We start from the raw sequence: 15,835 nt of genomic DNA on the forward strand, positions 1-15,835 counted from the left end.
ATTTTACATAATTTGAGAGCATCTCCAATATTAAAATTTAAATAAAGTTCCCACAACCATATAATTCTTAAATAGAAAAATAAAGAGCAATGGATCGAATAGTTATTTATTATTTTAATATGTAAAGAGATTCGTAAAGTACTTTGAAGTTGTTATATTTGAGGGATTAAATTAGAGGAAGAAAATGTTCTCCTTGCGCAAGCTGCAGAGCAGCCATGAAGAGAAAGCGTCAAAAGCAGCCATGACGAGAAATTTAATTCTTAAATAAAGTTACTATTGTGGTAAAGGATTACTTGTAAGACGTTAATTAATAATATTATTTCACGATAGATTAGCGAACGATATCAAGAAGTCTCTTATTATTGAAGGTAATATTCTTTTAAATACAAGATGATCTTTTGATTAAAGAGTCCTCAAATGCTATTACAAACTTTATATCAATGTGTCAGTCATTTATCCAAAAGCGGCTATAACGGTAACAAAAAACAGCATTAACGTTTTCTAACCGAGAAGCCAAATCTGATGTGGCATGACATAGATTGACATCTTTCTCCTTTGCTGCCAAACTTGACAGCACCTTCGGATTTTTTTAATTAATTATTAAATGCTTTTTATTAATTTTTTATTGGTTTAAACTATTATCTTTTTGTTTCTTTTCATTCCCAATGTAATATATATGAATTATTATTTTATGTTTAAAATTTAACATATCAGTTGGAGATCAAAAGTTTAAAAGATACCAAAGTGCCACGTAAGCCTTCAAATTTAAGAGGGTGTATTTAATTGGGATTTTAAGAGATTTTAATTCTTTTAATGAATATAGGGGTATTCAATCAGGATTTTAAGTGATTTTCTAAAATTCAAAGTGTATCCAATTAGAATTTTAAGATAATTTATTAAAATCCTTAAAAATTCAGTTGTATTCAATTAGGATTTTAAAGAAGTTTATAACATTTTAGGTGTATTCAATTAGAAATTGATTTTAAAGAATTTGTAAAAGTTGAGGAATTAGAGGAAATTTGAGAGATTTCATAATGTATTTTAAGCATTCACAAATCTCACTTCTTCTCATGAGATTTCGAGGGAATTGAATCAAAATTTTATATGAAATCTTTATAAATCAATTAAATTGCATAAAAATCTATGGACTTATAAATCCATTAAAATCTCTCAAATTCTGAATTAAATACATCCCTTAAATTTTAGATTTAAAATTTAACAACTTCTTTTGAAATGATCTTATTATTGAAGACAATATTCTTTTAAATGCAAAACGGTCTTTTGATTAAAGAGTCCTCAAATGCTATTACAAACTTTATATCCACGTGTCAGTCATTTATCCAAAAGCGGGTGGCGTTATAATTTTTGAGCCTTTGGATTAGACTGACGGCTGAGTTTTGGTTTTTGCTGTGTCGCGGAAAACAAAACCCTTTCAGAGCATCTCACTTTTAAGTTTGCTGTTTGCCGCCGAAAGCCAAACCGTCCACGATCCACCCACGCGCCCACAGTCCCACTCTCTCTCTCTCTCTCTCTCTCTCTCTCTCTCTCTCTCTCTCTCTCTCTCTCTCTCTCTTTCTCTCTCTTACAGTAAGAGGGATGCTCGGTCTGACTGCCTCTCTGGCCGCCGCAACGCCACCCAACGCCACCGCCACAAATTCTTGTATCATTCCAAACACCCGTCCTCTCCTGCTGTCCTCCGACGCGCAAATACGAACCAATTCCTCATCGTCTTTCACGGTGTGCAATTTCTCTGTTTTCATCATATTGTTATTCACTTACATATATATATCCATGAAAAAAAAAAAAAATATATATATATATATATATATCATATATGTGTGATTGTTTGTGTATACAGTGTTGCTCAGTGAGGAACTTGCACTCAAGTTGCAGAATAATTAAAGCCATGGCGGCGGCTGAGGAGACCCTTACGGTCACTAACCCTCCCTCACCCCTTTCCGGTATGCTCCTTGCTCCTTTTGCGTTTGTTTTGATAGTTTATTTTTTTATTTAAGAGTATTCTGTGTTTTTATTTAATTTTTGTGCTTTAAAAAAATAATTATGCACATGTTTATTAACAATGTGTTTCAAGAGAGATTATTTGTGGGAGTTTTACGTAATTAAATATTGGTTTCAGGTAATAGGCAGGCTCTGATATCATTGTCAGACAAGAAGGATCTTGGTGTTTTAGGAAATGGGCTTCAGGACTTGGGGTAATTTCAGATGTTCTATTTTTTTCGCTAAATATTGATAACGTTTGGCGCAGATCTTTAAGGAGATCGCTTTGTAATGTTTCCAACACTTTTGTATTAAGGAGCTCTTGTTATGAATCATTGTCTTTACCTGTTAGTCTGCTTTCAAATTATATTTTCAGTTGCATTATTTGAGTAGGATATATCAAATGCTGATATTTTAGCTTAAATGGTGAGTGCGATATGTTTTTCATGATGGTTGTTTTCTGAAACGGTAGATATAAAATTGTTTCGACTGGAGGAACTGCATCTACCTTAGAAAGTGCTGGCCTGCCCGTCACTAAGGTGGAACAACTTACTAGTTTTGGTAAGCTGTTATTTTTCTTGTTTGGAAATTGAATAAGAGAGGTTTTCCTTGCTTGAAAACTAACACCGTGAAATATCTGATATTGGGGATATTAACTCTATTGTGTATTAAAACATGACTAAGATTTCGGTTGCAGCTTGATGGTTGTGTAAAAACTTTACACCCTAACGTACATGGAGGTATCCTTGCTAGAAGAGACCAAAAGCATCACATGGAATCTCTTAGTAAGCATGAAATTGGTGACTTCTGCTGTAAACTCCAACGCGCACATGCACTCTCTCTCTCTCTCTCTCTCTCTCTCTCTAATGCTCTGTTTGTTGGCAATAAGTTATGACAATAATAATATATCTCCACAATATTGTACAGGTACATTTGATGTGGTTGTGGTGAATTTGTACCCCTTTTACGAGAAGGTTACTTCAACAGGAGGAATAGAGTTTGAAGATGGAATTGAGAATATAGATATTGGTGGTCCTGCCATGATAAGAGCAGCCGCAAAGGTTGTTTATCTGAATGAAAGTGCTAGATTATTGTTGTTCAATAATTTTATATATCATAATAGGTTTTTCTGAGCCATGAGTATTTCCAGTCATTGTCATGAATCAAGTACTTTCATCGAAATATCATTTTGTAATTCTCTCTTTTATTCCATCAATGTGAATCTCATTATTTCGTAATTCTCTCTTTTAATCCATCAATGTGAATCTTATTTGTAGGTACCTAGATATGAACTCTGTACTGCATCCTTGGTGCTAGTCTCCGATCCAACACATCCATAGAAATCTTGATACATATTGATCCTAGAAACAGTGATGCAGAATATATCGGTTATGCATTTGGCTTAGCAAGGAAAGTGAAATACATTTTAACATTATGCCTTGTCCAATGTATTACTGCTTATTGTTGTTTAATGTAGTTAACACTTTATTTTTGTTGTTCAATGTATTTCCCATTTTCTTCCCAACACAATCCTTGTATCACGAGTAGTACCTATACTTGTCTGAATATCTTTATCTGATATTCCAAGTTAAATATGTTTGTCAATCAGAATCACAAAGATGTCTTGGTGGTGGTTGATTCAGAAGACTATCCCGCACTTCTTGAGTTTCTTAAGGGAGACAAGGATGATCAACAATTCCGAAGGAAGCTTGCATGGAAGGCTTTCCAACATGTAGCTTCTTATGATTCTGCAGTTTCAGAATGGCTTTGGAAGCAGACTTCTGAAGGTACTACGTCTTTGATGATCTTGCTTTTATTTATAAATTTTCTTTGATAAGGCAAGGATTAACGATGAACTATACAGTCTAGACTCTAGGTTGATTTTTATTATGTGTATTTGTGCATTTAATGTCTAAGTAGACAGTAGAATCATAATTAACATGCCACATCATCAGTTAGGTTGCAATCTGTTGAGTCAACATTTTTCTTTTTGAGTACAGATATTGTACACTAATCTACACTAAGGGGAGTGGGGATGGTCTGAAAACACAATGGGTTGAAGATCACCAGGGCAATCCACCACTTGCAAGTCAACAATTTGATATTCATCAAAATGAATTATGAGTTAGCTGGAAACGACCTTGAAGAGAGAAGAGGGAAGTTCATCTAAGTACATTGCAATAATATCTTTAATCACCATTTTGATGTTCATGATAACCTTGGGGGATTTAGGGGCAAAGACCATGGTGGTGAGGGGGGAAGGGGGGACGGAGAGGGAGGCTGGGAGATATTAGTTTCTATGAAAATGCACTTAAATAAATTTGCTTCTGTCACTTGTTGTGATGGGATGCATTGATGGACAAACTTCCTTTTTTTCTTCTTTTCCTCAAGATAAATTCCCTCAGAGCTTAACCGTGCCTATGTTGCTTAAAAGTCCCCTCCGTTATGGTGAAAATCCTCATCAGAAGGCTGCATTCTACGTTGACAAGAGTCTTTCTGAGGTGAAGGCAAGTGGTATTGCAACTGCTATCCAACACCATGGGAAGGTAAGATGGACATCTTCCTTCAGCTATTCGATTCCACGTAAAGTAAGGAATTGCTAGGGTGGGTGGTTAGACAGGTTGGTGGTGGGTGGTTAGCTCAGGACTTGGACGATTTGACCCCTCTAGATATACAGTTTAAAGCTGTTTCACAGAAGGCTCCACAAAAGAGTGAGCTTGCTGATGCAGAGTTCGCATGGTTGTGCGTCAAGCATGTCAAAAGCAATGCAATTGTAATAGCAAAGGTTGTCTTTCTTTGCTTCTCCTTTAAAACCTCGGCTTGCTAACATTTACTATATTTTTGGTATGCCACTTTGAGTGAATTGATTGGTACTTTCTGAAAAATATTGGATCCTTGACTTATGAGCAGAATAACTGCATGCTGGGCATGGGGAGCGGGCAGCCTAACAGCCTGGAGAGTTTAAGAATAGCCTTGAAGAAGGTTGGAGAAGAGGTCAAGGGTGCAGCTTTGGCCAGCGATGCCTTCTTCCCATTTGGTAATTACTAGCACATGCATTAATTTTTGTTTATGTTATTTAAGAGTCGAGTGCAAGCGGAAGCTTAATGAGATCATTTTCGTATGCATGCAGCATGGAAAGATGCAGTGGAAGAAGCTTGTGAAAGCGGAGTTAGTGTAATTGCAGAACCCGGTGGGAGCATTAGAGATGGTGATGCTATATACTGCTGTAACAAGTATGGAGTTTCACTTCTTTTCACAAACGTTAGGCACTTCAGGCATTGATAACGATTTTTGCCCTTGGTGCTTCCACCTTAGGACCTTAGGTCTGAATCTGTTGTTTCAATAAGATAACTAGGTTTTTCTTGTGGAGAAGTTCCTATAGACATGCTTGTTTGATATCGAGGCAAATCATAATATATGTTTATGTAATTTGAATGCTGATTTCAGGTAACGTAGATTTATAATCTATGTATGCTTGTTATATATTGTTGATCTTCAGGTGTAGTTGCATGAATTTAATTTGTTTTCAGTTTATTCTTTTTGTTGGGATTGTTAGCTAGAATCAATGTACTCGCAGAGGATACTGTCAAAGAAATTCTCGTGTCTACCTAGAGGGTAACGCTATTCGTAGGCCCACACACAACCAAGTGAATCGTCTGTATGAGATTGGTAAAATCGGGCTAGTGTGGTCCCAAGTACAAAGGCAGTCTTGCTTAGTTGTGTGAGTGGGCTTATGGATGACATGATCCTCTAAGCGGACACAAGATTTTCCCGTAATGCCGTGGTTGATAAACTGTCTGCATTGGGCTTTCTGAGACTTTTGGGATGATACATGGTTGAGTCTCTGCTGATATTCGGTGACAAATTGGTCTGTGAAGATATTTGTAGGGCTCTTAAGGATGGCTGTAGTCCTTGTTACATTCATAGTCTAATTGAAAGCTAGAAAAATATTACAGCCCCAAAGTAAGACTTGGAGTCTTAAGGGTTTGCAAGCCCATCAGCTGCAATATTTTGTTCACATCTCTTTTACATGCATGCGAATACGTCAAGAAAAAGATAGAAGTGCTCTCTCTGATGTGAGATTTTTCAAGATATATGATATGTAGGTAAAATATTATCTTATGATTGGCGTTTAAGGCATATTTCTAACTGAGTCTCTGAAGGTATTCGCAACAACGAATCTTGGAAAGACAAGCGAGTATCTGCATTGGTGGGTAATTAAAGTTAAAGGCCAATCATTTTATAATTTGATCTTTCTGAAAATGAAAGTTAAGACAAGTGAACATCTGCATTGGTGGGTATGAAAGTTGTCACTTAATATTACGATCTAGTGATATTTCTTTTCACTTGGAAGTGAGAGTTCTTAGGTTTGAATCTCGTGGATGGCGAATTCGATACAGACTTAGGCTACTTATTGTGTGGCTTTGCTGAACTCCCCCTGTTCTTAGTATAAAAATATTAATGTACTCAAAAAAAAGAAAAAAAGGAAAGTTAATTGCTTTGTTTTTACCAAATAGTTTGAAGCATTATTTCAAAATAATATCTTTATTTAATCATTCTACACATTTTACAACACTTTGCACAAAAGTAATAACACACCGTAAAGAATAATATCAGGTTCATAGCCCATCAGCCCATTTTTTGCAAGGGCCATTTAATAACACACCGTAAAGAATAATATCAGGTTCATAGCCCGTCTTGATCATACTCTCGTACAGCTGAAATGCATCTTTTAAATTACCTATTCTGCACATTCCGTCAATCAAACTACTATAATTAAGTCAGAACCGATGGCACACAACCACACTCCAAAATCTGACCAGATAATCCACCAGCCTCAGCCAACTTCCCATCCTGACACATGCCGTTTATAAGAATGGTGTAACTAACAGAGTTTGGCGAGATCCCTTCTTTCAGCATTCTTCGGTAGAACTCCACTGGCGAGATCCATAACGGAACTGAAAATGACTACATCCAACTTAATCCTGCTATCCAATGCCACCGAGAAAAGCCGAAGCCCCTCTTCTAATCTCCCTGCCCTAAAATAACCATCAACTAGAATACTATATACAACCAAGTCAGGACTGATACCCTTCTCTATCATAACCGTATAAAGCTTGTTTGCCTCTTCCAATTTCCCGTATTTACAATATGCGTGAATCATCGTGCTAAACGTGACCACGTTTGGCTTCGGACCAATCCTTAGTAATAAAGTAAAGAAATCTTCGCCGCCTTCTATCTGATTTTCTTTACAAAGACGTTTTGAACTTTTCTTACGAGCAACATTGTCAAGCAAAAAGCATATGTCAATTTATACATACGATACGAATGAATGTATCAACAGACGAATCCAACATCCCATTTCGACAAAAAATCTCGATCAGAAACCTACAAACGAGACTAAAATCGGAACTGTGGTTCTGAAAACAATCAGAAAATGCATCAAAGAAGTGAAACTGAGTCCCGAACTGGCCTACCGATGTTTTGAAAAGGCGGGAAACCGGAGCGAGCATCCGGTGGCGGAGCAGCAGGTGAAGGAGGGTGCAGAAGGACTGCGGGTGGTGGTGCAAGCCGAGGGAGCCGCAGGCCCAATCGAAGAAGCCGAGGGCGGTAATGGGGTTGGATTGGAGGGAGAGGAGGATGGGGTGGAGGTGGTGGGGTTGTAATTTGGAGTGAAAAAGAGGGTTTAAGAGTTTGGGGTCGTCTTGGAGGAAGGCGTTGGAGATGTGGTGGATCAGGGTTTTGGATGAGAATAAGGGCGAAGTCGAGTAGGGAAGGAGAAAGCGGCACGCGACGTCGAAATTGTCGGCGTTTGGGGACTTGAAGTCGATAAAGTCGATGGGGGTTCAGAGGAGAAGCACTTGCCAGCATGACATACGTTGCTCAGGTCACCGTCACCACCATCACCAAGGACCAGTTGCATGGTTATAGGTGTGTGGCCATTACCTGTTTGATGAAATGCCCAGAAAAATTATATGATTTGTTCATAGAAAGAAATGGCCTTTTGAATTTTTATTCAAGTGATACTTTACTATTTAATATTGAAATTATAATTTGGTGGATTCACTTATGGCAGTTTAATTTTAAAATTTACCCCATAAACTCAAAAAAAAAAGAAAAAGAAAAAAAAAAGTTTAAACGAAAAAAAGCAAATGATCATTTTGCTGGCGTTGAATGTCTGGCGAACGTGATGAATTACTTTCTATGTTTTGGGTTCAATGGGATGAAATTATCTTTACTGGTGAATTAAGTGTTGGTATTTGTTATCTGATTGAGAACTTGTTCTATAACATGACTGCCCGGAGGAAAGATGTTACAAAATTCTGGTGATGGTTATTCAAAGACTGTAGATTTGCTAAGTCGGTTTGCAATTCATCATATGAATGTTAGCTTCTCCCGCAGAAAGGTAGGTTGCTGTTTAACTCAGAATTACGATTTAGTGATATTTCTTTTCACTTGGGAGTGAGAGTTCTTAGGTTAGAATCTCGTGGATAGCGAATTCGACGCTAAATTAGTCTACCCATTGCGTGGCTTTGCCGAACTTCCCTTCTTCTTAGTGTAAAAATATTGATGTACACAAAAAAAAGAAAAAAAAGAAAGTTAAGTGCTTTGTTTTTACCAAATAGTTTGAAGCATTATTTCAAAATAATATCTTTATTTAATCATTCTACACATTTTACAACACTTTGCACAATAGTCCAAATCCTTCCCATTAATTAATTCGAATATTTAAAATTTGATTCAACATCTAAAAATAGGTGTCCACTTTAAATGTTATAATAATTTTAGCCGTTGAATCAAATTTCAAGGGTTCGGATTGATTGATGTGGAGAATTTGGTGGAAGGGATCCGAAGATGGTCATTTTTCCTATAAAACTTCTAATTGTACTTACAACAAATTTAAAATGGAGTTTATGACGTAGCACGAAGCGATGAAAGGATGACCAGTGTAATCCCTTATAGAACAAAGTATGGAGTCCACCAGAAGTTGAGAAAATCCCAAAGGATAACTTGATTAATTGATTGAAAGATGAAAGATGCTTACAAATGAGAAGCCTAATGACTTAAATAAATAAATGCAACCTCCTGCAACATCTCAAAAGACTTAGGTAATTAAGACAAAAACTAAAAGAGATAATAATGCCCTTGAAACCCCAAAAGATAATAATGCAACCTCCTTTAAATGTTAATTGATTGTCAGAAGACTATCCCGCACTTCTTGAGTTTCTTAAGGGAGACAAGGATGATCAACAATTCCGAAGGAAGCTTGCATGGAAGGCTTTCCAACATGTAGCTTCTTATGATTCTGCAGTTTCAGAATGGCTTTGGAAGCAGACTTCTGAAGGTACTACGTCTTTGATGATCTTGCTTTTATTTATAAATTTTCTTTGATAAGGCAAGGATTAACGATGAACTATACAGTCTAGACTCCAGGTTGATTTTTATTATGTGTATTTGTGCATTTAATGTTTAAGTAGACAGTAGAATCATAATTAACATGCCACATCATCAGTTAGGTTGCAATCTGCTGAGTCAACATTTTTCTTTTTGAGTACAGATATTGTACACTAATCTACACTAAGGGGAGTGGGGATGGTCTGAACTCGAAACACAGTGGGTTGAAGATCACCAGGGCAATCCACCACTTGCAAGTCAACAATTTGATATTCATCAAAATGAATTATGAGTTAGCTGGAAACGACCTTGAAGAGAGAAGAGGGAGGTTCATCTAAGTACATTGCAATAATATCTTTAATCACCATTTTGATGTTCATGATAACCTTGGGGGATTTAGGGGCGAAGACCATGGTGGTGAGGGGGGAAGGGGGGACGGAGAGGGAGGCTGGGAGATATTAGTTTCTATGAAAATGCACTTAAATGAATTTGCTTCTGTCACTTGTTGTGATGGGATGCATTGATGGACAAACTTCCTTTTTTTCTTCTTTTCCTCAAGATAAATTCCCTCAGAGCTTAACCGTGCCTATGTTGCTTAAAAGTCCCCTCCGTTATGGTATCAGAAGGCTGCATTCTACGTTGACAAGAGTCTTTCTGAGGTGAAGGCAGGTGGTATTGCAACTGCTATCCAACACCATGGGAAGGTAAGATAGACATCTTCCTTCAGCTATTCGATTCCACGTAAAGTAAGGAATTGCTAGGGTGGGTGGTTAGACAGGTTGGTGGTGGGTGCTTAGCTCAGGACTTGGACGATTTGACCCCTCTAGATATACAGTTTAAAGCTGTTTCACAGAAGGCTCCACAAAAGAGTGAGCTTGCTGATGCAGAGTTCGCATGGTTGTGCGTCAAGCATGTCAAAAGAAATGCAATTGTAATAGCAAAGGTTGTCTTTCTTTGCTTCTCCTTCAAAACCTCGGCTTGCTCACATTTACTATATTTTTGGTATGCCACTTTGAGTGAATTGATTGATACTTTCTGAAAAATATTGGATCCTTGACTTATGAGCAGAATAACTGCATGCTGGGCATGGGGAGCGGGCAGCCTAACCGCCTGGAGAGTTTAAGAATAGCCTTGAAGAAAGCTGGAGAAGAGGTCAAGGGTGCAGCTTTGGCCAGCGATGCCTTCTTCCCATTCGGTAATTACTAGCACATGCATTAATTTTTGTTTATGTTATTTAAGAGTAGAGTGCAAGTGGAAGCTTAATGAGATCAATTTCGTATGCATGCAGCATGGAAAGATGCAGTGGAAGAAGTTTGTGAAAGCGGAGTTAGTGTAATTGCAGAACCCGGTGGGAGCATTAGAGATGGGGATGCTATAGACTGCTGTAACAAGTATGGAGTTTCACTTCTTTTCACAAACGTTAGGCACTTCAGGCATTGATAACGATTTTTGCCCTTGGTGCTTCCACCTTAGGACCTTAGGTCTGAATCTGTTGTTTCAATAAGATAACTAGGTTTTTCTTGTGGAGAAGTTCCTGTAGACATGCTTGTTTGATATCGATGCAAATCATAATATATGTTTATGTAATTTGAATGCTGATTTCAGGTAACGTAGATTTATAATCTATGTATGCTTGTTATATATTGTTGATCTTCAGGTGTAGTTGCATGAATTTAATTTGTTTTCAGTTTATTCTTTTTGTTGGGATTGTTAGCTGGAATCAATGTACTCACAGAGGATACTGTCAAAGAAATTCTCGTGTCTACCTAGAGGGTAACGCTATTCGTAGGCCCACACACAACCAATTGAATCGTCTGTATGAGATTGGTAAAATCGGGCTAGTGTGGTCCCAAGTACAAAGGCAGTCTTGCTTAGTTGTGTGAGTGGGCTTATGGATGACATGATCCTCTAAGTGGACACAAGATTTTCCCGTAATGCCGTGGTTGATAAACTGTCTGCATTGGGCTTTCTGAGACTTTTGGGATGATACATGGTTGAGTCTCTGCTGATATTCGGTGACAAATTGGTCTGTGAAGATATTTGTAGGGCTCTTAAGGATGGCTGTAGTCCTTGTTACATTCGTAGTCTGATTGAAAGCTACAAAAATATTACAGCCCCAAAGTAAGACTTGGAGTCTTAAGGGTTTGCAAGCCCATCAGCTGCAATATTTTGTTCACATCTCTTTTACGTGCATGCGAATGCGTCAAGAAAATGATAGAAGTGCTCTCTCTGATGTGAGATTTTTCAAGATATATGATATGTAGGTAAAATATTATCTTATGATTGGCGTTTTAGGCATATTTCTAACTGAGTCTTTGGAGGCATTCGCAACAACGATTCTTGGAAAGACAAGCGAGTATCTGCATTGGTGGGTAGTTAAAGTTAAAGGCCAATCATTTTATAATTTGATCTTTCTGAAAATGAAAGTTAAGACAAGTGAGCATCTGCATTGGTGGGTATGAAAATTGTCACTCAATATTACGATTTAGTGATATTTCTTTTCATTTGAAAGTGAGAGTTCTTAGGTTCGAATCTCATGGATAGCGAATTTGATACTAAATTAGGTTGCCCATTGTGTGGCTTTGCCGAACTTCCCTTCTTCTTAGTGTAAAAATATTGATGTACACAAAAAAAGAAAAAAAGAAAGTTAAGTGCTTTGTTTTTACCAAATAGTTTGAAGCATTATTTCAAAATAATATCTTTATTTAATCATTCTACACATTTTACAACACTTTGCACAAAAGTCCAAATCCTTCTCATTAACTAATTCGGACCCTTAAAATTTGATTCAACGGCTAAAAATAGGGGGTCCATTTTAAAAGTTATAATAACTTTAGCCGTTGAATCAAATTTCAAGGGTCCGAATTGATTGATGTGGAGGATTTGGTGGAAGGGATCCGAAGATGATCATTTTCCCTATAAAACTGCTAATTGTACTTACAACAAATTTAAAATGGAGTTTATGACGCAGCACGAAGCGATGAAAGGATGACCAGTAATCCCTTATAGAACAAAGTCTGGAGTCCACCTGAAGTTGAGAAAATGCCAAAGGATAACTTGATTAATTGATTGAAAGATGAAAGATGCTTATAAATGAGAAGCCAAATGGCTTAAATAAATAAATGCAACATCCAGCAACATCTCAAAAGACTTAGGTAATTAAGACAAAAACTAAAACAGATAATAATGCCCTTGAAACCCCAAAAGACAAATAATAAAAAGCTCCATTTATTAGTAAGCTGCTACTGTTGACGAATTTTTGCAAAAGATGACTCAAGCCACTTTTGTAGAAGAATCGAACACCACTTCTATGACCACATCACGGTCCCAATTCTGACACCAGAATATTTGTTGCGGCCTTTTATGTCGCCATATCGAATGAATCCATCATTTTTTTCAACTTGAATCCTTGTTTTCCAGAATTTGAAACTTTTTTTTTTCTTTCTTTGTTGAAAGTGACCCGTATCTTGTCTTACATCAGATTACCAAACGCCAGCCCTTTTTTTCCACAATTAATTTCTCACACGGTACTTTCAAAAGTAATTTTTCTCACAGCACAGTCGAACTAATTTTATAATATTAAATAATATATAAAAAATTTATTTTAATTAATTAAGATGTTGAATGTAAGCAATCGAGTCATACTTGTCTACCAAAAAGAAAAAAAGAAAAAAAAAATTGTGGATGTGAAGTCCTTTGTTGACTTGTAAGTCAAGTCTATTGTATTTTGATACAGCATGTCTGGTTAAGATCCAATCATTCAAAGGAACGACCACTTTTGGCTTCTGCTTGCACCAATCTCTCTCTTTTGTTGCAATTTTATAAAGAGATGGATACGAAAATTCTACTCTGCTATGCGTTGAGATTTTTGTTATGCTGTACCTTCATTGCTTGTATTTCCATGGCGTCTCACACCATCTCTCCAGGTCAATCTCTCTCCGGGGCACGAACAATCACTTCTCCAAGTGGAGCATTTGAGCTCGGTTTCTTCACACCAGGTAATTCTCGAAGCAGTTACGTAGGCATTTGGTACACAAATGAAACCATTAAGACCGTAGTTTGGGTCGCAAACAGAGAACAACCTGTTTCTGAACCGAAACTTTCAGTATTAGCACTTGTCGAAAATGGAAACTTGATCTTAAGTAGCGCCTCCGAAGTTGCAATATGGTCGACTAATTCAAGATCAAAGGTCTCTAAGTCGAGTGTAGCAAAGCTTCTTGACAATGGGAACTTTGTCATAACAGATGCATTTGATTCATCTGTTGTTATATGGCAGAGTTTCGATCACCTGTCGGATACTTGGCTGCCGGGTGCTGAGCTTGGATACAATAACCGTACCAAGAGAAAACAAGTTCTTACATCCTGGAGAACCTGGCAAAATCCTGCACCTGGTCCTTTTTCTTTTGATCTAGATAAATTACCTTTTAATTTATCTCAGTATCCTGATGATTTCGATCCCTTTATAAAAGTCACGCTTGAAAGCAATGGTCAGCTCGAGTTTTCTGCCTGGGACCCAGACCATGAGGAACGGTCATTTTTGGCCTATGAACCATTGGACCAGTGTGCGGTCCAATGGGCGTGTGGTGCTTTTAGTATTTGCAACAACAAGCTGAGCTCTCCTCGTCGTTGTGATTGCCTCGAAGGATTTGAACCCAAAGTCAAAGAAAATTGGGGACTAGACGACTTTTCAGATGGCTGTGTGAATATAACTCCTTTTCACTGCAATCCTGGAAACCTATTTCGGGCGATAGCTGTTGATGAATATCCTAAGAACTTCAAGGAAATTTTCGATGTGAGCATTGATCAATGTAGATTAGAATGCTTAATAAATTGCTCATGCACTGCCTTTTCGTATAATTTTTCGGATGGTTGTCGGGTTTACATGTGGACAGGGGATCTATATAATAGTCATTCTCTAGACAGCATAGGATTGCATATCCGGATTGTGGATTCTAAAAAGGAGACGACGAGAAAGGCTACGAGAAAGAGTACTTGGATTGTAATTGGAGTACTAGCAGGGTTATTTTCCATCTTAAGTATTACTTTCCTTGTCATGGTATTTTTTAGAAGGAGATGGTCAGCGGGAGCATTGGCGACTATCGAAGATTCTTTGGTGCTTTACAAGCATAGAGATTTAAGAAGAGCAACAAAGAACTTCTCCCAAAAGCTCGGGGAAGGAGCCTTTGGTTCTGTATTCAAGGGGATGTTGCCTCATTCAACAGCCATTGCAGTGAAAGAGCTGAAAAGTATGAACCAGGGAGAGAAACAATTTCGTGCTGAAGTGGGAACTATCGGTGTAATACAACACATTAATCTTATTCGCATGCGGGGATTCTGCGCTAACGCTTCAAAGAGGTTTTTGGTTTATGACTACATGCCAAATGGTTCTCTACAATCTCTTCTACTTGGAAACAACCCGATAATGTTAGATTGGAAGGCTAGATATCACATTGCAGTAGGGACTGCCAGAGGATTGGCTTACCTCCATGACGAGTGCAGAGACTGCATAATACACTGCGATGTTAAGCCGGAGAACATCTTGTTGGATTCAGAATACAGTCCCAAATTGGCAGATTTTGGTCTTGCGAAACTCTTGGGGAGACACCACAGCCGGGTTTTGACAACCATGAGAGGAACTGTGGGTTATCTCGCACCAGAATGGTTTTCGGGTGAAGCCATCACACCAAAAGCCGATGTGTTTAGCTATGGCATGTTGCTGATTGAGGTCATATCAGGAAGGAGAAACAGAGAAGGGTTAGATGACGGAGTAGAAAACTTCCGTCCCATCCGTCTCACGAATGCAGTTAATAAAGGGCAAGATCTTTTCGCCTTGTTAGATTGCAGGTTGGAAGGCCAAGCCGACGGAGATGAACTAAGCAGAGCATGCAAAGTGGCTTGCTGGTGCATTCAAGAAGATGAGAAGGATAGGCCAACAATGAAGCAGGTGGTTCAAATTCTTGAGGGAGTTTCAGACATCGGTGTTCCGCCAGTCCCGCGGTTCCTCCAACGCCTTATCGGAGGTTCGTCAGAAGGCATTAACAACCAGGAGACCACGTCCGGTTCGGGTTCATGGTCATGCTCCAATGTCCAAAGTGCATTTCAAGCCCAAATCAGCAACTGTGCAACGAAAAGTCATGAGGATCAGATGTAGAACGCGAGGGTTTTATTATTGTATGTACAAGCTTGTCCTGGAGGTAGTAAGTTATCGAATATTTCCAGTTCAATAAATGGAGGTTCTTGTATTATTATTGTATGTACAAGCTTGTCTTGGAGGTAGTAAGTTTTTGAATATTTCCAGTTCAATAAGTGTTGGTGTAATGAGATAATAAATAAAAAAGAAATAATTTTCGCATTCACCCACCAATCCACCCGCCAACCCATTTCTTTGTTTTTGCCTCCTAATTTTGCTTGAATTTATTCAATTTAACCAATAAGAAGAGGA

The 15,835-nt window shown here is 37.9% G+C and overlaps 1 protein-coding gene and 1 pseudogene across 2 annotated transcripts; both read left to right on the forward strand.

Moving 5' to 3' along the window:
- The first annotated feature begins 1,399 nt into the window (after nucleotides 1-1,399).
- LOC137713372 (uncharacterized) lies at nucleotides 1,400-11,055 on the forward strand. The gene is made up of 18 exons (XM_088684028.1): nucleotides 1,400-1,737; nucleotides 1,859-1,961; nucleotides 2,138-2,213; nucleotides 2,471-2,566; nucleotides 2,683-2,798; nucleotides 2,926-3,059; nucleotides 3,608-3,785; nucleotides 4,390-4,598; nucleotides 4,694-4,783; nucleotides 4,909-5,035; nucleotides 5,129-5,231; nucleotides 7,433-7,660; nucleotides 7,849-7,922; nucleotides 8,304-8,404; nucleotides 10,017-10,097; nucleotides 10,145-10,336; nucleotides 10,462-10,588; nucleotides 10,682-11,055. The coding sequence occupies exons 1-18, from the start codon at nucleotides 1,597-1,599 to the stop codon at nucleotides 10,831-10,833; spliced, it is 2,328 nt and encodes a 775-aa protein (XP_088540154.1). The 5' UTR covers nucleotides 1,400-1,596; the 3' UTR covers nucleotides 10,834-11,055.
- Nucleotides 11,056-13,164: 2,109 nt separating this feature from the next.
- LOC137713901 (G-type lectin S-receptor-like serine/threonine-protein kinase At2g19130 pseudogene) lies at nucleotides 13,165-15,749 on the forward strand (annotated as a pseudogene). The gene has a single exon (XR_015955743.1). The product of XR_015955743.1 is annotated as a G-type lectin S-receptor-like serine/threonine-protein kinase At2g19130 pseudogene (transcript).
- The last annotated feature ends 86 nt before the right edge of the window (nucleotides 15,750-15,835 follow it).

This window comes from Pyrus communis, chromosome 14, assembly GCF_041283825.1.
Source record: "Pyrus communis isolate YQ-2024b chromosome 14, ASM4128382v1, whole genome shotgun sequence".
Classification (NCBI taxonomy): domain Eukaryota; kingdom Viridiplantae; phylum Streptophyta; class Magnoliopsida; order Rosales; family Rosaceae; genus Pyrus; species Pyrus communis.